Source organism: Myotis brandtii, unplaced genomic scaffold (genome assembly GCF_000412655.1).
Source record: "Myotis brandtii unplaced genomic scaffold, ASM41265v1 scaffold125, whole genome shotgun sequence".
Classification (NCBI taxonomy): domain Eukaryota; kingdom Metazoa; phylum Chordata; class Mammalia; order Chiroptera; family Vespertilionidae; genus Myotis; species Myotis brandtii.
Genome location: NW_005354385.1, coordinates 6,380,466 through 6,405,751, shown reverse-complemented (window position 1 = coordinate 6,405,751; position 25,286 = coordinate 6,380,466). Strand labels below are relative to the sequence as shown.

Here is a 25,286-nt window from a genome sequence, read left to right as displayed (position 1 = left end):
GGATTCATGCACATTGAAAGGAAATTAATTAGAATTATTGGGGTGGCACCTTGGCTCAAAGGGCGTCTGCAGAGTGAGTGGGGGTCCCTCTGGCAAGTGAAGTCCCTCAGCCTGGCCTGTGGGGATTGGGCTAAAACCGGTTCTCTGACATACCGAGAACCGCAGCTGCCAAGTCACCACAGCTCAGCAGCTCCTGTGTTGAGCATCTGCCTCCTGGTGGTCAGTGCGCATCATAGGTACTGGCTGGTCGGACAGTCGGATGGTCACTTAACCTTTTATATATAGATATTTAGAAGACACTTTATTGGTGCACCTTACAACATTTAATTTATTGAGTGATATAATTTAAAATTAAAATTAGTAAAAACACCATATCTTCTGAAGTTTTTTTCATAGTTCTTTTATATTTAGCAAAAGCAAAGGCAGGGCTTATTCTATGCCTTTCTTAGTATTTTATGTTACATAAGATATGTCCTAATTTTTGTGTGTGCTGATATCTTATAGAAAAAGCCACAAATGAGTACAACACTACGGAAGATTGGAGTCTTATTATGGACATATGTGACAAAGTTGGAAGCACTCCTAATGGGTAAGATGCCCACCATGCTCAGTAAATGTCTAGGGACTTAGTAACCTGTGTCTCTTTTCTTGGTGTAACTTAGAAAAGAAAATGGGGTTTTACTATTTATTTTGGGGGGAATAAAAATAAAGTGATCATGGTGGCAGGATTTATGGGATAGACCTTATCCTTAAAGAACAAATGGAAAAGAATTCAACTGAAAACCTGAGATAAATTAAAATACATAAATCCAGTAGAGATAAATTAAAATACACAAATTCAGTGGCACAGTAGAGACATATTAACAATGTATTGACTAGTTGTTCAGGAATTTCTCTTGTAACTTAGACATGTATGGGAGTCTTTTAATAATGAAGTAGATAAATATAATAGGTAATATGCTGAAAAATCTTTCAGTAATGAATAGGTAAATAACATCATAATGAAAAAAGTGAATATAAAAAAGGGTACTTTGGGGAGATGTAGCAATTAAGCTGAATTGATTATACTTTAGAAGTTTAGAAGACTGATGAAAGCATGTTTTAATATTACAGTTTTTCAGGGTGCATTCATGCATGTTTACACTGAAACCTTAAAGACTGTTTATCTTGCTCACTTTTTTGAAAATAAGAATTTGCTGTCTGAAAGCTAAGTCTGTCTTGAACAAATGAAAATATATTTTTATATGATAATAGTTCTCTTGTGTTGACGGACCTTTTTTGAAATGATTTGGCTCTTGGTTTTGGAATATGTAACTTTTGCAACAAGCTTTTTTTTTTTTTAACTTCTACAGGTTTATGAACAAAAGATTGTGTAGAGTCGTTTTATAGATTTATTCCTGTAATGAAGTAAAGTTTGCAGGATTTTATTTTTAAATTTAAAGTTTTTTGGTAGTAGTATACCTCATATTTTTAATGTTTGATTTGAAATTCTGAATAAATACTTAACCTTCTTCATTTTTTTCTTAGAGCAAAAGATTGCCTAAAAGCCATAATGAAAAGGGTAAATCATAAGGTTCCTCATGTTGCTCTGCAGGCATTAACTGTAAGTAAAAGTCGTTATTATTTTATCAAAATTTTAAATGTATATTTATTTTATTAAGTTAAGATACTATCTCAACATATTTGTATTGATTTTTATTTTAATTACAGCTTCTTGAGGCTTGTGTGGCAAACTGTGGAAAAATATTTCATTTAGAAGTATGTTCCCGTGATTTTGCAACAGAAGTACGTGCTGTGATAAAAAATAAGGTAATTTTTTAAAAGATATTTAAGTTATTAAAATATGTATGTACTCTATGTCATTTTAACTATATGAGCATTAATAAAGTATTATAAATCAAATCAATTTTAGATAAATTTGTAATGAAATACTGTTCTAAAATTTGATGTTTGCACTTGTAGCACCAAAAACTGTTTTCTTTCCCAAAGCATAATGCTAATGATAGTAGCTGGTCTTCACTGATGGTTAGTTGGCAGCTGCTGCTTTAGGCATTTTACATGTACTCTTGTTTAATGTGTTGACAACACTTAGGAGTTAGCTTCTCTTGCCATTCTTATTTTATAGATGCAGAAACTGAGGGTTAGAAGTTAAGTAACTTGTCCAAAGTCATGCCAGCTAGTAAGTAGCATAGCTGAGGTTCAGGTTCAGGTTTCTGTTACCAGAGTCCAGATGAATCACTGTTCTGTACTGATTCCCATTAGAGATGGAGAGCAAAGGGGGCTTTTAGTTTAGAGCAGGATGGAGGGGGTCTTCACTACAGGGTTGGTGTTACTGATTTCTTTGAAATGGAAACTCTTGAAGCACCAGATTTTTGTTTGGTTGACATAAAAATCTTAATGTTAAGAAAACATAGGAAAAGTGATCTCTGAATATAAAAGATTTGTTGTCATTACAGTAAGGCTTAGAAATTGATGTTCAAAAAGGGTAATTTCTCAAGAAATAACTGTATCTTAAAATGTAAATAGGCACTTATCAAGTACTCATCCAGGCTAGGGATTGTTGGCCTTTTGTTGATGTTCAAGCAAAGAAAATTTTGGTGATAATTCTCTTTGTTGTTAAATAATTCACGTACTAATTTTAACCACAATTGTTTTTTCTTTACCTTTTTTTAAAGGCTCATCCTAAAGTATGTGAAAAATTGAAATCTTTAATGGTGGAGTGGTCAGAAGAATTTCAAAAGGACCCTCAGTTTAGTCTGATATCTGCAACTATTAAATCTATGAAAGAAGAAGGAATTACTTTTCCTCCAACAGGTTCTCAGGTAAGAGCTTCATTCAAACCCATGGTTGACCCTATACTATTTTGAGGGTATGTATTTTATGTAAAATCTGGGCAAGGTCTGTTTTAATCATGCTATGATAAGGGCTAGGGAAAGAGACTAAGAAGAGGAATATATATATATTAGACTATAGACTAAAGAGACAAAAAGAATCTTTATAGCTGACCAGGTCTAAGGATTCAAGGTACATTTTTAGGACAGAAGTCTTATAAGTAAAAAAAAAAGCAAGCATTTTCCTGCTCTGTCCTTTCTGCATGTCATTCTTAAAAAAATCTGTGTTAACAAACTGGTTGATGATTCAGAATCCTGGACATATCTGTCTTCTATACCTTTAAGTTTAAGCATGACCTTCTTTAGTCCTCTGCTATGCCTGAAGAGCTGCACAATGAGTAGTAAAAGGGGGCTTAGCAAGCATTCCTAGAACTGCACTCCTTGTCTTTGCCGTTCCTCCTCCTCAGTAGTTTTCATGGCTTCTTGCTGCCACTTCTCTTGTAGCTCTCCGCCTGTAGTGATACAGCACCTCTCACTGAGTAAGGGACCTTGGATTATTTAGATCAGGAAGTGCAATCGGGAAAGGTTATTATTCATGCGCTTTCTGTATGCCAAGTTCTGTGTCAGCTACTAAGACTTATGTGGGGTATAAGCCAGTTGTGTCCTTTTTGAGTTTATAATGTTTTCATGAAAATTCTGATCTTTTATTTTAGTATTTGAAAACAACTACTTAAAGTTATCATAAAGAACTTCACTTTTAAATGAAACTCATTAGTTAATATCAGTTTTATTTTAAATTAGCATGTGTGAGTAATTATAGAGCTTGTGTTTTCTTTGAAAGGATAGTTGTGTTTATTTTAGTTGTACATTTACAGACTGTCTCGACTGCTGCCAAGAATGGTACGTCATCGAACAAAAACAAAGAAGATGAAGACATAGCTAAAGGTAAGTTATCAAACGTGTAATTTGGTATTACTGGAAACATCCTGGCCAAAACAACTTATTGAAATAAATATTATAATAAAACTGGGTATACTTTTAGTATTTTAGTATTTTCAAAGCTAGACACTAATAGAGTCTGAAAAGTAAGGAAAACAATTGACGTGATAAGATTAATTCATTATCTTTGTCAGTAATATGTATTTAATGTCCTACCTTTGGAGAGCTTACATTTCACCTTTTCTTTAATGCCAAAGTTATGAGTCAAGCACAGAAATATATGTTCACGGCTTGTCCTATATGGAAAGCTACCCATTTTATAATGTCACAATCTGTTTGCTATAAAAATAATAGCTGCTGTATATGACAGACTGTTATAATCAGGAATGAGCAAAAACCTTATTTTAAAAAATGTCATGATTCTCTGCCCCTCAAGAAAGTTAACTGCTTAGTGTTTAATTAAACAAAATACTGACTTGCTTTATTCTTACTAAATATTACATTATCTAATATTTCTTTTTAAATTTTGAAAAATCAGAACTAATTCTGGCTACCTTTCTTTTGCATTTTAATTTTTCAAACTAGCTATTGAATTATCATTGCAAGAGCAGAAGCAGCAGCACACGGAAACAAAATCCTTATATCCATCTGCAGAAGTTCAGTTAAATAATAAAGTTGCAAGGAAAGTGAGAGCTTTATATGATTTTGAAGCTGTTGAGGACAATGAACTCACCTTTAAACATGGTGAAATTATTATTGTTTTGGATGACAGGTATGTTTTCAGTCATTATTTCTGGAATATTTTGAAGTTCAGGATCATATCCTTACTTTAGAACCCTGGATACTCAGCTTTTTTACTTCAGTATATCATAGGACCTGTTCATATCTTAATTGTTTTTCCTAAAATAAAACTTACAAAAGTTAGACGAGATAATATGATTTTCTTGTTGTTTTGTTAAATTTGATTTTACTTTATATCTTACATAAAAGATGTATAAAGTGAGTATCACAGTTGGGAAACATAAATATTCAGTTATCTAAATGCATTTACATTGGGGATTTTGTATACAAAAATTACTGGCAAGTCAACTTTAGGAAGACATATAGCTATATTATCTTTGGTCAAAGCAACCAAAAGCTATGCTCGGCTCCTCCCTAATTCTTAAAATGAGGACACAGTTCTATCTTCTAAAACCTAGAATAAAGTAAGGGAGTTAAAATTACTATACAGGTCTGGCTGGTGTGGGTCAGTGGTTGAGAGTTGATCCATGAACCAAAAGGTCACAGGTTCTATTCCCGGTCAGGGCACATGCCCGGGTTGTGGCCCAATCCACATTAGAGGGCTTGTAGGAGGCAGCTGATAAATGTTTCTCTCTATGTTTCTATCCCTCTCCCTCTAGAATAAATAAAAAATATTTTATTTTATTTTATATTTTTCTTGATTTCAGAAAGGAAGGGAGGAGGAGAGAGAGATAGATTCTCAGCGATGAGAGAGAATCATTGATTGGCTGTCTCCTGCACACTCCACACTGGGGACCAAACCCGAAACCCGGGCATGTGCCCTGAGCCAGAATTGAACAATGACCTCCTGGTTCATAGGTCAATGCTCAACCACTGAGCCATGCCAGCCGGGCATAAACAAAAAACATTTAAAAACCTAAATAAATAAAATTGCTATGCATGTAATTGTATGGAATTCTATGTGAATGCCATAAAAGAGGCAGTGTTGGGGTCCAGAAGAGAACAGATTTGCATGTGGTGCAAGCATCTGGGAAAGAAGGCTTATCCAGAGTCCATTTCAGATGAACTTTGATTTTGAAAGGACAGAAAAAAATTGCAATAACTGAGAATAGGAAAACAAAGGTCTCAGGCAGTCAAGGTAACACTGTGTTCACAGAAGTTTTTTCCTTTTTTAAAAATAACCCTTTGGAATGAGCACATGACCCCTGAAGGAGAGTAAATAGATGTGAAGGTGAAGAGATAGTGTGGGCTCTGAATGGTGACAGTCTGAAAGGTCAGGCTTCTGAGTGTTGTTTTAGTGAGAATATTTACAAAAGAACCTAGGTTTACACTTCTGAAACTCTTACCCTATATAATAAAAGCCTAATATGCTAAGTGTCCGATCGTCCAGTCGGCCGTTCAACCAATCAAAGCGTAATATGCTAATGATATGCTAAGGCCGCTCAATCACTCGCTATGACATGCACTGACCACCAGGGGGCAGACAGTTGACTGGCTGATCAGTTGCTATGACGTGCACTGACCACCAGGGGGAAGACACTCGGACCAGTAGGTGAGCTTCCTGCTGGGGTCTGAGCGATTGGGCTGGACACGCCCTGGAGTTCTCCCACAGTCCCTTCCCGGCTGGCCAACCTCCCGTGTCCCTCCCCGGCCCCGATCGTGCACTGTTGGGGTCCCTCGGCCTGGCCTGCGCCTTCTCACAATCTGGGACCTCTCAGGGGATGTCAGAGAACCAGTTTCGGCCCGATCCCACAGGCCAGGCCGAGGGACCCCACTGGTGCATGAATTCGTGCACTAGGCCTCTCGTATAATTATAAAATTAAAGACATAAAATAAATAAAAACAAATCTAAAAAGGAGTAGTTTTTACTCTGAGATTCAAATTTTGAGCATTACTTTTATGTAATAAAAATTTTTCTAAAAGAAATTGCTGGCTCACAAGGTAGGTAAAGCACAGGTACTTCATCGCTATCTCCAGAATGTCTGTATTACCCTGTGCTGTGTTAACCAAATCTCTGAGTTTTTCTTTTGTAACTGTGTGAGTCCTTCATAAATATTCTGTCTCTTGACATTCTTTGGTGTTTGTGTGGCATTATATACCTATTATAGTCTACAAGCTTGCACTGAGTAAAGGGTTATGTTATTGTGCTGCACATGTTATTTTTACTGATGTCTAATTAAAGCACAAATTCATTAAATTATTTAGACTCTTACAAAACGATTTTCAGTTGAGACTTAACACTACAAAAAAGAACTTTTTTTTTTCTTTGTAACTGCTAAGAGAATTCAACATGAATGTGATGGAATGTGTAAGTTGATTGCCCTTGTTTTGAAGACAGAATATTCCAGTCTTAAAATTGCCATAGACATACTTATCAGCATGTATAGGTTAAATGTTGTCATTCTGGGTGATTGGTTATCACTGCAAGATTTTAAACAAAGGCAAACTGAAGTTAAGTAGCAGTCTTAGGTTAAAATCAGGTCATCTAGAATCTAGATTCTAGATGATTCAGAATATGACTGTATTCACTGTATTTATATTGCTGTGGAAATGAAAGCATAAAATAAAGAATTTCACATATAGAACTTGAAAAAGTCCCTTGAAAATACAGCATTCTTGGACTTCAATTGAAGAAACATAGAACTGATAGAAAAGGCACAATTTCTTATTAACAGTGTACCAAAAGGCTTTTTACTTTTTCCATTTTTAGCTTTATCTCACCACTCCTTGTTTGTTCTGTATATACCATTTCAAATAAGTGGAATTCTTGCAGTTCCAAAAATGCCATGTTGTGATTAGACTTTTGTGGCATTGTACATTTGGTTCTCTCTGCCTGGAAAGCCCTGTCAAAGGAAGCAAGCGCATTTAGAAAAGAAAAGGAACTTTACTTGCAAGGAAGGTTTGCAAGGGAGTCCCAAGTTTAGAAAGATTGTTCCCAAATTAAAAAGTAAAATAGGTAATTTTAAGAAAAGACCCCCACATGATTACTAAGTTTCCAGGTTTACTATTTGTATGTTTGTTGCAGAAATAGCACTTTTCTCACATGATTATCATATCCATAAAAGGCTTCATTTATCTTCAGCCATTGTCGTAAAAGGTATGAGAGGGTCTTTTCCCTGCCAGGTATCAAGGCATATTAATAAGCTATAGCAAGTAAATTGTTTTAGTTAGGAAGTCAGTATCTTAAAAGAGAGGCTAGGTTTAGGTTTATTTTGAGCCCCAAAATGAGACAAAATGACTTTGTTTACCTCAGTGTATTTTATTTCTTTGGTCTTTAATTTTCTTGCTTAACCAGAATGGAGAAGGGCATTTTTATTTCCTCAGCCCTCATTTCCTTTTCCTTCTGGTGAGTGCGAACTGAAACATCAAAACCCATGTCAGATTTTATAACCTCTGGGAAGCCTTTAACCCTTCCTCGGCCTTGACCTGTAAATTAGGAGTTCCATCTTGGTGCCAGCATGTGAATTATGACTTAGTAAATTCTCTTTGTTGTACTTTTTAAATGAAATAAAGTTGCAGAATCATAGAAGTTAATTTATCCTTAAGTTTCATCTTTAAGAATGCCTGCTCAATAAGTAAGATTTTTGAAAAGGAATAGATAAACTTATCATTATTTTCAGATTTTATGATTGTCCATATAGGATGTCCAAGAGAATTGGTGGACAAACTATTAAAACTGATAAGAGTTCATCAAGGTTGTTGGCTACAAGCTCAACATATAAAATCAATGGTATGCTTTTCTATAATCACAACTATTTAGAAAGTATAATGGAAAAAGATGCCACTCTCAACAGTAACAAAAATTATAATGATCTTGGAATAAATAAACCTAACAAAGATATATAAGGCCTTCATGGACAAAATTATATAAAATTCTTTTAAAGAAATATAAATTCATACAACATTTACTGGGTTCATGGTAAAGAAACCTTAATATTGTAGATTTCATTTTTCTCATATGAATGCATAAATTCAGTGCATTTCCAATTAAAATCCCAACAACTTTTTATAGAGAACTTGAAACATTTAAATTAATATAGAAATGTGAACGGATGAGAGGGTCCTTTCCCTGCCAGGTAACAAAGCATATTAATAAGGTGTAGTAAATAAATATAGACTATTACAACAGAATAGAATCCAGAAATAGGTTCATGAACAGATAGCAGCTTGCTGTTTGAAAGATAGGATATCATAAATCAGTAAAAAAGGTATTTTTCAGTAAGTTTTGCTGGTGTGAATGGTTCTTTATATGGTACAAATAAAATTTTATTCAGCTTCACACAGTACATAAAATTTCATTCCAGATGAATTAAAGAGAGGGATAAAAAAGAAAACTAAAACTATTAAGTACAAGTATATAGAAGAGATTTAGGAATTTAAGGATGAAGATTTCTTTCAAATAAAAGTGTAATCCATAAAAAGATTGTTAAATTTGATAACATGGAACAAAAAACACAGTGGAATAAAAGAAACCATACACATTTGTTAATAGACAAATGACAGTTTGAGAGAAGGTATTTTCATAATGAAGTTCAGACAAACAATAGCTATCCAGAATACAGAAAGAACTACAGATCCATGAAAAAATGCAAAAACCCAGTGGGGGCAAAAATGCACAGGAGACCTGAATGAGCAGTTTGTATACTCTGAAAGGCCAGCAAGCACACATGGATACTGGGTAAGTGCAGATGAGCACAGCAGATGTGATTTCTCTCCTGCATGATAACGTGTTGCTTGGATAGTTAATGTGCACGAGGGGAAATGACTTTCTCACATGCTACTTAGGGAAAGAGTGTGAATTGCCATAACCCCTTTAGGAAACATTTGGCACTATCTAATAAAATGGGAAATGCTTATATCATATCTACTAGAGGCCCAGTGCACGAAATTCATGTATGGGAGAGGGTCGTCCCTCAGGCTGGCCTGTGCCCTCGGGGGATGTCCGACTGCCGGTTTAGGGGATCGGGCCTAAACCGGCAGTCGGACATCCCTTTTACAATCCGGGATGCTGCATGCACCAGTGACTATACTTTTCATACAGGTGAAAGGCATCTTGCTGTTGTATGGGCAGCTACATCTTTTTGCCCTGATTATAAAAAGTAGTACATAACATGATCCTTCTGAGGCAGTAGTACCATTTTCCCCATCTAATGGGTGGAAAAACTGAAGCAGAGAGAAGTTAAGTAATTAGCTTTGTCATACAGTTACAAGGGCTGACCACAGAATGTGCAAGCCAGAGTCCATGCAGATCATCGCTGCATCATCCTGTTTTTTTAGTGTTAGAGTAGCCTTGCCAGGTTTGAATTTTGAAATCTAAGAGACTGTTCCCAATATATAGGGTAAGGTCCCTAGGCCTGGCTGGTGATCAGGGCCAATCTGTGGGGCGACTGGCGGACGGGGCAATCAGGGGCCCCCCGCTGGCACCCACCTTGGCTGGCATACTGGCGCCGCCCACTGGCCAGCCCCACCCCCCGATTGCCGTCACTGGTTGCCTACCTCTCGGTGTGGGGGGCAGACACTCAATACAGAAGCGTCCTGCGTTGAGCATCTGCTCCCTGGTGGTCAGTGTGCGTCATAGCCACCGGTTGTTCCGAAGTTCGGTCGATTTGCATATTAGGGTTTTATTATATAGGATGGCCCATCAAGTCCATGTTTGTGCATAAGCCTAGAGAGAAGTGTTGCAGGTGTCCCCCCGAATCTAGAGTGATCATTGTCTCAATCTTTGTAATGGTGTAATATTGGAATTCCTAAATGTCCATCTGTAAGGGAATGGATAAATCAAATATGCCATATTTGTATGATAGAACTTTAAAAAGGATAAACATCTGAAAAAAATCTGAAAGTATTAAAATATAATTGAAAAGATCTATAATTATATAGAGTTGGCTTAAAGATATTTGTAAATGAATAAAAAATATACTGACAAGAAGGCTACATAGCAGCTTTATGGTGGTGGTGTGGTAGGATAGATGTGGGTTGTTGATAAAGGGGACTTCAGTGTTATCTATAATCTTTTTATTATTTTAAAAGCCTGGAATTGTATGTGAACAATTGCTAATTCTAAATGTAAGTATGAGAATACGGATTTGTTTTATTTGTGCTTTTCTATATCTTTTATTAAATTTAAGACCTACTTTTAAATATAATTGGATGTGAACTGGTATTTTTCAAAGTAGGCTAAATTTAATTTTTATCATAATTCATCTTGACACAAATGCATTGAAATGTATAGGAACAAATGACATTTTTGCACTATATTTTTAGTGATGCCAACTGGTGGAAAGGAGAAAATCATAGAGGAATAGGACTCTTCCCATCTAATTTTGTAACAACTAATTTAAACATGGAGTCGGAGGCAGGTAAGTTAAATCTTAGGGAAGGTTAAATTGATTCAAGTTTTTTTCATTTGAATTTTATGCTTCAATTTTGAATATAAAGTAAATTGGCATTTAATTCTTGTTTTAAAACATTTATAGGCAATACAATTTAACCTAGTTCTTACCATTTTTAAGGGGTTAACTTATCCATGTCAATTCCAAGAATTATTTCTTTATCATGGTGTTTTAAATCTTTTGAGAGTTAACATATGTAGTGACATATGATGCCTAAGATAATTTGTGACCAATTAAATATTTAAATCAACCTATTTATGATTTAAGAGGCAGTTTATGTCGGTTCAATACAAAGGATACTGGTTTTATTCATCATTGAACCACAGTATTGAAGGAGGGGCAGTGGGGCTAGGGGCTGGTTGACAAGTGCCAACTGTGGTTACAGGGGTTAGGAGAGACTTTTCCCCACCTTGATTTGATCCTAGGATACTCCAGACAATAATATTGTTATCAAGATGGTAGGTTTCCCTCAGCTGCTCTCAACCTTGCAGAGAAAGCTTCCATTTGTGATGCAGGCAGGGAGGTGAGGGGAGCTGAGTGTAAGGAACAGCTAATAATAATACTAATGATGGTGGTGATCAGAAATAAAAGAGCTCAGGGCTGTTTGAGCAGTCATGTATCAGGCATTTTGCTAAGTCCTCTGCTTACACTATTTAATCCTCACAAGTCTGTGAGATGGGTAATTTTGTTAACCCATTTTACAGATAAGGAAACTGAGGCTGAGGGCTTATGTAATAGGTGATAGAGCTGGGATTCTAAAGTCAGCCAGTCTGTCCTCATACTGATTCATTATAGGACATGTTGGTGCCAATCCTTACCAATTCTAGAGCACTTAAATTGAAAGCTCTGTGCATTGTATATAACAGTGATTTTCAACTTTTTGCATCTTGTGGCACACAAACTATTAAAATTCTTGCGGCACACTGGTTGAAGATTGCTGCTGTATAACATCCTTTTTGTATGGTAGAGTATTGCATTTAATTAAAATAAAGTTGAGGGAGATGAATATTCATTTGAATACCAAATACTTTACCACTATTTATACTTTACATTCCTCTGGTCTGACTGTAAATAGATATGAAAATTGGAGGTATCATTTTTAATAACCTGATAGAATCATGCTCACGGGATGCAATAGAGCAATTTCTCCTTGGCATAGGCTGGAGAGATTGAGATGCAGTTTTAAAAGTAAAAAATATTCTGGGTTTTCATTATATTTTTATGTTATGCTAAACTCTGCTTCTTAGGACATATTTGAAAGTTAGGCAAATATTTTAAAGAAGTGGCTAATTGAGGGGACTTAAAGATCCTTTGATTATACAGAGTTTTATTGTAATTTTCTTTTAACCAAAGTTTGCTTATTAAAATACTGGAGGCCTGATGCATGAAATTCATACACCGTTTATTAGATTAGACTAGAGGCCCGGTGCACAAAAATTTGTGCACTCGGGGGGGGGGTGCCTCTCAGCCCGGCCTGTGGCCTCTCGTAATCCGGGACCCCTCGGGGGAATGTCCAACTCTCATAATCTGGGACCCCTCGCTTCTAACCGCCTGCCTGCTCGCTCCTAACTGCCTGTCTGCTCGCTCCTTACTGCCTGCCTGCTCGCTCCCTATTGCTTGGCTTGCCGTACCTTAGCGCTGCCGTGGAGGGAGGCGGGAGAGGCTCCCACCACTGCCACTGCCAGCTGTGAGCGGGCTTCTGGCTGAGCGGAGCTCCGCTGTGGAAGCACACTGACCACCAGGGGTCAGCTCCTGCATTGAGTGTCTGCCCCCTCGTGTTCAGTGCTCATCATAGTGACTGGTCATTGTGGTCGTTCCGCCATAATGGTTGCTGGGCTTTTATATGTATAGATAGTATATGATAACAACACTCAATTAACATTTAAATAGTTTGAGGGTATATGTATAAATTATTTTTCAACCTTCTCTATATGAGAGGTTTTTTTCGTTTTGTTTTGTGTTGCTTTAATTATTAAAGTTAAGTTGCGATCAAGTCTATTTTTGTTCATATAGGAAATACTTTTTTTATAGCAAGGAAAGAGTGTAGAAAGGGCACATAGATTTAACTGGAATTAGCTAACTAGATAATATAGTCAAACCTCAATTCTTGAATGTCTCCCATCTCAAACAATTTGCTTCTCAACCTGACAACCCTTTCATGCTCATGATACCTGTATGATTAGTCAGGTGTCTCACAGGCGACAAAGAAGAGAATGAGCAAGTATGAGTCAGTTTACTGCTAAAACTCATGTTAATATCTCAGAAAATTGTGCTGTGAATATGTTTGTCTTTTTTTGCTTTTGTTGCTACTTATTAATATTAAATTTTCTTCTTTACTGTACATTTCACTTTTAAATTTTCATTTACATTTCATGTCATTTCATTAGCCATGTACTATATATAAGAAAGGTTAAAACAGGAAATCATTTAGGGGTCTGGAATGGATTAATTCATTTTGCATTATTTCTAATGGGAAAAAATGATTCAGTTTTTGATCAGCCTTCCAGAAATGAATACCCTACTCTTCTATATTTATTCACTCTAGTGGTAATACCCATTTTCCAGAAAATGCCTGTTATGATCGTTCCCATTAATATTGCTTGCTTGTTCCACTAGAATGAAGTGCCATCAGGGCAGGTATTCTTGTCTGTTTTACTCATTGGTGTATTTCCAATGCCTAGAACAATGCCTGGCACATAGTAAGAGCTAAATATTTGTGGCATCAATAATTGAACATATGTAATAACGTATGAAATGCAATGACTGTACTACTTAAAGAATTTCCTTTTTTTCTTATTGATAATTACAGACTGCTTAGAAACAAATGACTAAAAGACCATAGTAAATGTTGAGGAACTTAAAGTTTACTTTGTTTTCATAGCAGCTGTGGACAAATTGAATGTAATTGATGATGAAGAAGAAGAAATTAAGATATCAGAGCCTGAGCCTGTTTATATAGATGAGGTAGAGCCCTTCTTTTGTTTAATAGTTAAATTATCACGACTTTTAAAATGCACTGTCCTTGAAAATGCTTGGAAAGAGTAATTTCTATGTTCATTGAAATGAAAACTCTAGTGAGTTTTTAAAGTATCCTATTATTTTTTAGGATAAGATGGATAGAGCCCTGCAGGTACTCCAGAGTATAGATCCAGCTGATTCCAAACCAGACTCCCAGGACCTCTTGGACTTAGAAGGTACTTAGTGAATATGAGGGATTACTTTACTGTCCTCTAATGTTTTAGTGGTTTATAACATCTTAAATTTCTTCTACCTTGTGTTTGCTTGTAGAGATTAGAAATCTGTGGCGGGAAACAGAATAGTATAGTTACACAGTAAACATATTACTTGGAGATTGTTGTTATAAACCTGCCTATCCTCTTCCAGAAGAAAGTCTTTGTGTTTCTGTAATCCCACTAATGAAATTGCCTGAAGAGATTGGCAGTCTAAAAAAGGACAGAATAAGAAATAACAGCCTATTAATAACTTAATTGAGTCAAAATATTAAAAATTCTTATTCCTGTCTTTATTCTCTTGTATAATTTCAAAGGTCAAAATTATACATGATCTGTGTTAACTTTGTAATGTAGTCATTTGATGCATACTGATGTCTTTATAGTCCTCAAGGAATTGAAACAAAGCAAATGTTTTTATGCCTTTTAAAAAAATTCTTTGAGGGAAAAATCTTTACCAATGGATAAATCTTAAATCTTTCAATAAAAGAAAGTCCAGTTATGACTATGGAATATTGTAGTCATTATATCAGTGTTTCATTTGGAAATACACATGTTTAATTTTGAAATGGCTTAAATAAATGAAAAATGTTCATATTTCATCTCTTCATAATTACATATTTTATACACTGACTCAAGTTTATTTTACTTAGCTAATGATAGTTTCCTAGGTATTTTTAAGATTTTGAGATAACTCCAAATTTCACAGCCTGTAAAACTTAGTACTTTTAGAGAACACAGTGGAATTTCTGTTTTTTTTTACTTTGCCTTTGGTCACATATTAATATTGGTGCTGAATAGTATTAAAATTAGGTCTTATATAGTCCTTCCTCTAGCATTCTCTTTGTATTATGCATGGTGTTGCATAGTGGTGCTCTGTTGTTAAACATTGTTTAAATTTACTTAAACTGGTTTAAGTTTAAAGATTTTAAAATATGTTTATATTTACAGGTATCTGCCAACAGATGGGTCCAATGATAGATGAAAAACTTGAAGAGATTGATAGGTGAGATTTTTTGTGGTCAGTCTGGTCAATCTATTGAAATTACTTCTCAGTTTCTCAACTCTTACCAACTAGTAGCAAAGTGCTACTTATTATTTTGGTAAAAAAATTTTTTTTTCATGGCAACAGAGTATCTGTAGAAGCATGGACTCTTGTTCTTATGGTGCCAGTCTTCATTTTCTTACTTGGGCTGGAATTGCTGGATAATAAATAATGAAGAATAAATTTGTATAGAGTGCAAAATGAGAACAGGGATCTTAGCCAAGCATTGTCTTGTTATGTGATGAGAATTAGTATTTGTAAAACTTTCAAGTGAAATTTCCCTTTTATTTGTGAAGCTAAATCCAATGAACATACCTTCTCTTATTTTGCTTCCTTGTATTTCTGTTGTGTTGTGTTTTTAAGTTCATTATCCCAGCTACTCTTAATCTTCCTTAGAAATAGCAGCAGCACGGAAAGATAGGTTATCAGGGTATTGATCTATTTATTTATTTTTTAGCCCCTTCTGTTCCTCAGAGCTTTCTATCTGAGGGAGAAGTAATAGTGAAGGGAAGATAAGGATAATAAGGCGTTAGTGTTTCATAGTCATCCCTTTTTAGGTTCTGTTTATTGAACTGCTGTATAAAGCCGCACAAGAACAGGGGCTACTTTACTTACTGCCTTCACCAGAGAAGGGTAGTAGCAGCAAGTTTTTCTAGTCACTGGAGATTATAGTCTTTGTTCCGTCGGGCTTTTGTAATATATTCTTTGTATTTTCTACAGAAATGAAAAATACATCCCTGTTGCACTTAATGGAATGATAGTGGTAGTCTCATCACATTTTATTGTTCTTATTTTGAGGGAAGCATTAACTATCTATTTAAACATTTGCTACTTTGGTTTCGGTGCAGGGGTGTTAATGGTCAATGAATGGTCAAACTGGAAAAGGAGCCTGTGGTTAATTCTTAGCCATACTTCTGTTAGCATGGACACTAATGTCTGAAGCTTCCTGTGTGGTTTACAACTGATAGTTCTGAAAGTGTGACCTACCTCATACAGTCACACATGCAAGAGAGGAAACAGCATATTTTGTTTGTTTCAGGTATAACATTCTTAAAGAGGAAAGGTGTCAAGTCTTGATAGGTCTCAGGCCAGGTCATTTATTTGAGAGCCCTGTGTCTGCCTGTTTGCCGGCCTCTGCCTCTTGTCTCTTAGGCCTCTTGCGTGTATATGAAAAAGAGCTACTTTTAATAAACAGGCTTGATGGATGCCTGATAAAGTGACCATGTAACTTTTATGAACTTGTCAGTTGCAAAGGGAGTTCTTTATTCCTCCCAGCGGAACAGACAGACGGGTACCAAGTCAGAAGGATTTTCTCTGGAGTTCCTTGGGCAAATTGAAAATATATTCTCTTATTTGGATTTGTTTTTACATAATAAGGTATCTCATTTCACTTACTTTCTCAAAAGAAATCAACAGATAAGAGCAGTAGAGACTAGTTTATATAACATCATTTTCATTTTCAGGGATAATTATTTAAAAAATTTTCAGTTGATCCTTTCATGAATATAAGCAAATGGAAATATGCGTGATTTTGTTTGTGACTGTGTTTTTATTTCAGTCATATTGTATTTCATAGCAGACTCTGGGCCTTGCCTGAGTTCTTTCTTCTACTAAGATTTTTAATTAAGGCCTGGACTCTTCCCAAAATTGAGAATTTTTTTTTCTTTGTAATTGAGTTTCCAACAGAAATCTATAACACATGGAACAAAATTCTCCTAGCACCAAAATTATGATTTGATTGCATTTTATGAGGTGTGGAAAGGACTAGTTTTATGAAGTCACATTAGCTAGTTATTATAAGAATTAAATAATTCCTCCTCCTGTTTTCCCGTTTTGAATATTCTTTCATTGTACAAGGTGGGGCAAAAGTAGGTTTACAGTTTCTCGTATGGAAAATAATTAATATAAGAATAAGTTCTGTGTTTTGCATACTCATAACTATAAACCTACTTTTGCCCCACCCTGTATATAAAGAACTATTTAAAATATGAATAGAAAATGTGCTAAATTTGCCTAACTGGCGTGGCTCAGTGTTGGAACGTCAGCCTATGAACCAGGAGGTCACGGTTTGATTCCTGGTCAGGGTACATGCCCGGACTGGGGGCTCGATCCCCAGTGGGCGGTGCTTAGGGGGCAGCTGATCAGTGATTCTCTCTCATCATTGATGTTTCTCTCCTTCTTCGTTCCTCTCTGAAATCAGTAAAAATATATTTTTTAAAAATGTGCTACATTAAAAAATAATTTGTGTTGCTAAATATATGCTTAAAAACTATGAAGAGTATTAAAGTGCTTTTCTTCTATATCAGGAAGCATTCAGAATTGTCTGAGTTGAATGTAAAAGTCTTAGAAGCTCTGGAACTCTATAACAAATTGGTGAATGAAGCGCCAGTGTATTCAGTTTATTCAAAGCTCCATCCTCCAGCACATTACCCACCTTCATCAGCTGGGGTTCCAATGCAGGTGAGCATGTTTTTTTAGAATATTTTTAAAATTAAAAAAATAGTTTAAAAAAGTTTTAAAGGATGGTATTAAATTTTCTATGGTTCATGAATAAAATTATAAAACTCATTTTTGATAGTCAAAAAGTATTGGCTAAATAATTAGTGCTCACCAGGACAAATTAGATACTGATATTTCACAAATACATTTTAGTTCATTTTTAACAAAATAAAGAGACTACTAAATATGTGAGAGGACTTTGGTTCTTTTTATGCTTTGTAAATATAAAGCATAAATCTTTAAAGTATATATAAGTCCTTTTTGTAAGTATAGAGTATAGATCCTTAGATTTTTAGGACACTGTGTAACATATCAGAAGTCTTCCACATGAGGTACTGATGCTGTTCCTATTGCTCAACAAGCAAGATTTAACATTTCTGTCAAGATTTCTTTGACTTGTGTGATTATTAAAAGGTTTAGTTAATGAACTACTTTTGTTCTCAGATCATGTTTTATGTTTTCTTAGATGCATGACTTAAATTGGTAAAATTTCATGTATCATGAGGATATGATGCCGGCTTATTGATGCAGGTTCAGTAAGCTATACATGAACAGCATCTTTTTGCAGGACTTTACACCTTACGTATGCTTCCCAGCTGAACTGAATACTTATTTATCAGTTTCCAGTATTCTGAAGCCTTTTTCAAATTTCAGCCAGTTAGCAATTGAATTCAGAATGAGCTTTGATGAACAGAATTCATGTTAATTTATGAAAACTGGTATGTAAAGGATGGTGTGAAGGAGAGGCCAAAAAGAGAAGAGAATGTGGTTGCGTAACCTAGATGACTTGAGATAACATAATTGTTAAGTAGAAAAAGAATAGTTGCTATGGTAACTGTCACATCAAACAAGATACCTTTATCAAATATGCTATGCCCTTAACTTTTGAAAATGATGGAAGAGTCATTACAATGAAAGTAGAAAGGATTTCTGGGTGCAGAAGACATCTGGAGTATATTCAATATTGCTTCTCTTTTCAGAGCTATTTGCTGCTGCTGTGAAATGGAACAAAATAGAAATGTCTACCATTTATATTATAAGAATTATATTATATTTGCTTCTTTGTATGTCTGGAAAGGGTTGTCATTCTTATGTCAGGTTTTTGTGTTTAGTTGCATACGATTTACAACCTGTACTTTGCTACACACAACTCAATTATTTAAAAAGTTAGATTTCTATCACTTCGATTCTTTGCTTCTGTCTACACTATTCATTCATAACAGCATTTGAAATAGTCAAAGTTCCTATTCTATCTTGAAGAAAAGTGTCCGTACTAGGAAAACCTGGTTTGACACACCATTAATTCTGGTGAGAAACCCTAACTGCAGAAGAGGTCCGTTCGCAGTCTCAGTCTATTGTCAGTGAGTTGTTATAAGTCTGCCGAGGAAGTGAAGGATTGCACTTAATGTATTGATTTGGCATTTCTAGCATTCTAAATTTTCATTTCAATAATTTTTGCTTAAAACTAGTTTAAAACTGGAGTGATGATAGTTGCTATATTATATTTATTAAACATGTACATTGTTTTGAATTCTGCAATTAATAGACAGATGTTAGATCTTGTCCTTAAGATGTTACTCTGAAAATTAAGTAGGTTACATATAAATAACCAAAGGGACTTAGACCGTTTTGCTATTTCCTAAATATACATCTCCTATATCCACAAAATTACTCTTTACTTTTGTCCTGTCTTAGAGGCAGGAAGTAAGGACATATTGCCAGGGAGGACCCTGCCTTGATGCCGTTATTCTTTAACATAGTCTCATTCTTCAACATATTCTCCTAAGTGTCATTCTTAGGAAGGAGCTGAATTAAGTCATCCTGGGATGCAGGTGAAGAAGGTCATCTTTCTGGTGGTTGTCCTTCATGGGAGTATTTAGTTTTCTGTGGCACTACAGCAAGACACGTTATGGAGTAATAGGCAACCTGGATGGATTCCAATTTGCTACTTAAAAACACACCACCTTCTTTCCTTTCAACCCCCTGCATAATAAAAGAATAACCAAGAAAATCATAAATTCCCATAGATTGGCACTCCACTTTCTATACTGGGGTGAATGGATTGGTAAAACCAAGAACATTTTATTTCATTTAGGTCTTTATATTGTTAGATAGATGTTTGGGAGTTCAGTGAGTCAGTTTTTCTCTTTGTTAATAGACATACCCAATTCAATCACATGGTGGAAATTATATGGGTCAAAGCATTCACCAAGTTACTGCTGCCCAAAGCTACAGCCTAGGACCAGATCAGATTGGTCCACTGAGATCTCTGCCTCCAAATGTGAATTCCTCAGTGACAACGCAGCCTGCGCAGGCTCCGTATATGAGGTAAGTTTTGGGAGCTGTGTTAATTGTATAATTGGGTGCATTACATTTTCACAGACTTTCAGAAGGAGAATAAGTAGACCCTTCTCTTTGTAATAATAGCGCTATCTTTTACTGTTGAGATAAAGTTATAGAACTGCCCATTCATAATTTCATGAAGTCAGAATGATGCTGCTCTTAGCTTTGTTACCCACACTAAGATGGTTGCCCATGGCTTATAGTCTGGGTCCTGGAACAAAATAAAGCTAACTGTCCACAGGGACCAAGCCCATGATATACTTTAGCATATATATATATATATATACCTTAGCATGGTGCTGTAATCAGACTAGCAAAGTAGTCCCAGACATATTTATCGGTATGCATGCCTAAAATTAGAAAACTGTTATTTTGACTCTTAAAGAAGTGTGTTTGAGTTGGGGAATTTGTGGTCTAATTTTTTATGATAACACTTCTATTCTGAAAATCGTATTTAAATCTTGCTTTCTATTAACTTTGCTTAGCCACACCGAATGTGCACTCCATATAATCATGTGTAGATGAGCTCTGAGGTCTCTCCCTACTCTTAAATTCCATAAGTATACATTTTAGCTATCTGGAAATTAAATAAACTTGTTCATATTGGTGTTCGATTAAAATGCAGAATTTTGTTATCTTGGGTAACACTAAGAATTATAGAGAAGAAACAGGTAGTGTAAACATTAATCCTCCTATACTGTGAGCAGTGTATTTGGTGTAATTTAAAATTACATATCTTTTAAGATAAATGTATGTAGTTACAGGAACAAACAGAAGTCCTGTAATTTAGTGTGGTTTTTCAACTTAGTTTTCTTTTAATAGTGTTAATAAGTAAACTATAGGTCAGAACTATCTTGCAGGTAGATGCAGGTTCCTATGTAGAGTACACCATTTTCTCTGCCTTCATTAATTTTATGTAGGGATTTAGATTAGGCTGACAATCGGGCAGCTTTGAAAGTGCTCTACCAAAGGAAAGAAGAAAGAATATGTGAGGAAAACAGGTGGGCTCCTCCATGCTGAATGGAGAGATGAGGAAGGGAGAAAGAACATGGGCTAAAGGTGTACTTGAGCGGGGGGGTGGGGGGAAAGCGGGGGGTTTTTTCTCATTGAAGCTGCCAAGGATTCTGCTGCCAGAAACCGTCTGTAGCTCCCCAAAAGATTTTTAAATTATTTCAGATTAAATGGACCTTGTTATCTTACATTTTTTACTTTTTGAGTACTTTCTTCTTACCAAATACAAAAATTACATTAACCAGTTAACTGCCACGTGTCCAAAATGGAAACCATCCCCACACACCATGATATTTTGAATTTAATTAAATCATCTGACTCTGGAGTTGAATGAAGGATGTCATCTTCTTCTTGCGAGGTGCATGGTTCGATCATTTCTTCATCTGATGCCATTTATGGGGGTTGAATTTTATTTGCGCAATATATTACAACAATAAATTCAATAATAAAATAATGACAATTTTCAATTCTATGGAAATATCAACAAAAGCGAGTGCAAAATAAAAATAAACTGTCGACATGAAAAGCCTCAAAACACTAAATTTTGTTGATGCTCCAAAGACAAAATCTGTAAAAAAATAATGAAGAATGCACACCATGTTTACCATTTAGGCGTGAAATTCATGATAACACAAACAAATCTCAATGAACAAAAAAAAACCTCTCAAGTGTCGCAGTGTTTCTCTTGCACGTCTGAGTGGCAGCCCTATATGTTGATATTGGAATTTCTTCCATATGCGCTGGAATATTTACGAATTTAAGTTACCATAATTTTCTTTACAAACCCAGAGATGTCACTAACAAGTCTGATTTTAAAATTGGGCGACCAGAGTTGATATGCGAGATTTGCGGTTATAGATGCGCATGGCATGTGGGGAAGGTCTGCCACTTGTGTCTTATGGCATACAAAGGGTTAACAGTGTTAGATAGGTAGAGTGAGTAAATCACAATTGGAATAGCAGAGGTAATAAACTTGACAAGATAGAAAAGGCATTTTTATTTTCTCAGGATGATTGATTTCTGACCATAACCTAGACTATGCAAAGTAAACATGGTTTTCTTTTTAAAATCTTGTTTGTAGCCCTGGACAAGACCCTGTTTCCAATCCTACTTATATGAACCAGAACTCTGCCCTTCCATCAGCTGCTGGCACAGCTGCTTACACGCAGCAGATGGGGATGTCTGTGGACCTGTCATCTTACCAGAACACTGCGGCCAGTCTGCCACAGCTGGCAGGCTTCCCCATGGCAGTTCCAGCGCACGCCATGGCCCAGCAGCAAACAAATTACCACCAGCAGCCTCTCCTTTAGAAACAAGCCAGGCGTTTTCTTGAAAGCCTTCCTATGTGTATTATTCGACCATTATAACTCTAATCTGAAAATATTAAGAGGAAAAAAAATTTTTTTTTGAGGATGGACCATGAATAAATAAAGCACAAAAACTCTTACTCTACTAGGCCATAAAAGGGTTTCTATCAGTCCAGTTTGTTTGAAGTCAAACTTTGAAACAGAGGCAGCTTCCAATTAGTTTTGTCTTAATTTCAAATTTCTCTACACAAATCTGGATACCCAATAAGTAGCCTTATGACATTAAACAGCATGATATGTTTACGTTTTATAAAGAAACCATCCTTTATCCCTAAAATGTCATGTTAATTGGGAGAGCACCGAAACCTTTAAATATATTTTGTCTGCATATTTTTTTTCAGTTTCCCACACACCATTATTTTTAAAGGCAAATATCTTATTGTGCAAGCATTTATCTTGCCAACATATTTCCTTTTGGCACCTTAAATTGCAGTTGTATTTGCAGTACTGTCAGTTTTGCTCTCAGTGTTATGTTGAGTAATAATTAGCATATCATTGTCTACAGTAGCAAGAGAAATTTGGAAGGAACCAAGTGTTTTCTGTTATTAAAAGTGAAGACCATGTAAATGCAGATGTGTGATAAAGCATTTAGCTAGTCCCCCAGTCATGCCAGTAGTGGGCTAAGGAGTGCCCCAGAAAACATTTCCATTCCCTGGAGAACATTTCTTTTCCTGCAAGGGTCCCTGGAACTTAGAATTGCCACTGTACCGACCTTTTCAAATGACTGGCCATTCTGGGATGAAGATATGGTCCCTGTGTTTCCTTCATGCAGTGGGTGTGAAGAGATGCTGCATTTCCTTTTTACCATAACATGTGAATTTGAGCCATGAGACATTCCTAATAGTTGGATGTGATGGATACCAACCATGGATGATAAGTGTGTTTTTATTGATACATGCTGCTTCACAGGTGATTAAGTACCATTGCTGTGCCAGGCTGTCGAAAAATTGGGCCATTTCTTTCTGAGCCTATGGAATAACAGCAGGCAGTGGATTGATAGGGAAGCTATCAAGACAGTTTTTCTGAAATCTACATTTTAAATGAGCTTATAGTACTAACAGATTCCACTGTAGGAGTTGGGTAGTGACTCAATAGGGATTGTTTTCTTTTCTAAAAATTCCCACACTACTGCATCATCTACCAATTTTTTAGATAACACAAAATAGAAAATGCAAATACATATGCCTTCAGATATATAATACTTAGACGGGGAAAAACGATAAACGTAAGTTTAGTTTTAAAAAGTTAATTGTATGGAAGCAAGATTTCTATATTACTTTTTAAAGAAAGCCCTTAATCATTCTACTAAGAATCCATATGAAATAGTGCTCTACAAATTTTTATCATTTACTGTTTAAAGAAATTTGATTCTAAGTATATTCCTTTTTCAAGGAAACAGTATCCTAGAACAACATGGTCTATATACTACTTGGTTTACATTTAAAGGGAAAAACAAGCAGTTTGTCCTGTTTTTCATCCAGTGTTTCTTTTCCTTCCATGTGAATTAAATTATATACTTATAAAAAATTCTAAAATGGCACCTTACCTTTTGGAAACAAATCTATTCTTTAAAGAATGCAAAACACAAAAAACATTTCCAAAGCTGCTCTTGATAACAGTTAATGTTTGCATATATATATGGAAAATCTTTTTTTTCTCCCAAACAATATTTAATAAACAGCTATTTTAATATTTGTGTAAATATTTTATGTATAATTGTCATTGAAATTGTAAAAGCTTAATTCTTCAGAAGTTGAACTAGTATAAATATTGCACACCCACTAAATCGAGATCAGCCAATTGAGTAGTTTTGGAATAATGTAACATGCAACATGTATATAAATAGTGTATATTGGCACTTATCTGTGAAATTTTATACATTCAGAAGTTTCTTCTCCCTCTTAAAATAATTTTATTTTTGCCATATTGTAATGAAGTTTGTGTTGCAGGTTGTTGATAGTATGAAAATGTTATTAAATTGGTGAACTGAGATCTTTTTAGTGTTGAGAAATACAGGTTGTTATTTTTCTTTTCTATGATCTTAGGGATTGTATTTATTTTAAAACCTGTTTATAATTAAATGTTTTCTGCAAAAGGAACTGTCTAACATCAGATTTCTACATTGGATTCATACTTACTGTTTTGATAATAAAAATAACTTCTGCTATTTCACATGAAGTCTTGACATATCAGAAAGAATTCCTGAAATTGCAATTTTCATTAATCTAGAAAACTTTCCCCTGGGTGTTAAAATATATGAAGCGGGATATGGTTTTTTGTTGTTGTTAATCCTCACCCGAGGATATTCTTTGCATTGATTTTTAGAGAAAGTGGAAGGGAGAAGGAGAGACAGAGAAACATTGATTGGTTGCCTCCTGCACATGCCCAACCTGGGTGGAGGATCGAGCCTTCAACCAAGATATGTGCCCTTGACTGGAATCGAACCTGCGGCCCTTCAGTCCATGGGCTGACATTCTATCTACAGAGTCAAACTGGCTAGGGCTGGATATGTTCTTATAGTGTGGAAAATGTAGTCTACCAACATTGTCTTTTAATTTGATGATTTATTTATAAAATTACCTGAACATGAAATGGTTATAATTACCAATTATGATAATTGAAAGATACATTGTCATCATATGCAATTTCAAGTAGTTGATTTTTGACCACATAGATTTCACTGTACATTTTGAAGATGTTTGGTTATAAAATTTCACCTTCAAGATTGTTAACAAATTAATTTTAAATGTTAAAAAAAATTATGGCTTGGGGACATTTTAAAAAGTTTTTCATAGTAAAAATTGTATGTGTCAAGTCTCCTGACTTCCAGGAGAGAATTTATTGAAGTTATTTTTGTAAGTAACAAATTATAAAGAATAGAGCACCGA

General features: G+C 35.3%; 1 protein-coding gene across 3 annotated transcripts in view; it reads left to right on the top strand.

The window, feature by feature from the left end:
• Window positions 1-25,286, top strand: part of STAM2 (signal transducing adaptor molecule (SH3 domain and ITAM motif) 2) — a 42,392-nt gene extending 17,106 nt beyond the window's left edge. The window contains exons 1-13 of one of the 3 annotated variants that reach the window (XM_005859311.2): window positions 484-589; window positions 1,528-1,603; window positions 1,711-1,809; window positions 2,676-2,822; window positions 3,707-3,776; window positions 4,356-4,542; window positions 10,776-10,870; window positions 13,785-13,867; window positions 14,010-14,097; window positions 15,085-15,139; window positions 17,485-17,638; window positions 19,836-20,005; window positions 22,113-25,286. In XM_005859311.2, coding sequence (XP_005859373.1) covers window positions 552-589; window positions 1,528-1,603; window positions 1,711-1,809; window positions 2,676-2,822; window positions 3,707-3,776; window positions 4,356-4,542; window positions 10,776-10,870; window positions 13,785-13,867; window positions 14,010-14,097; window positions 15,085-15,139; window positions 17,485-17,638; window positions 19,836-20,005; window positions 22,113-22,341 — 1,491 coding nt within the window. In that variant the 5' untranslated portion in view covers window positions 484-551 and the 3' untranslated portion in view covers window positions 22,342-25,286. Of the gene's footprint in view, window positions 1-483; window positions 590-1,527; window positions 1,604-1,710; window positions 1,810-2,675; window positions 2,823-3,706; window positions 3,777-4,355; window positions 4,543-10,775; window positions 10,871-13,784; window positions 13,868-14,009; window positions 14,098-15,084; window positions 15,140-17,484; window positions 17,639-19,835; window positions 20,006-22,112 lie in introns of those variants that run through there. The other 2 variants (XM_014534047.1, XM_005859310.2) reach the window with 2 other exon arrangements.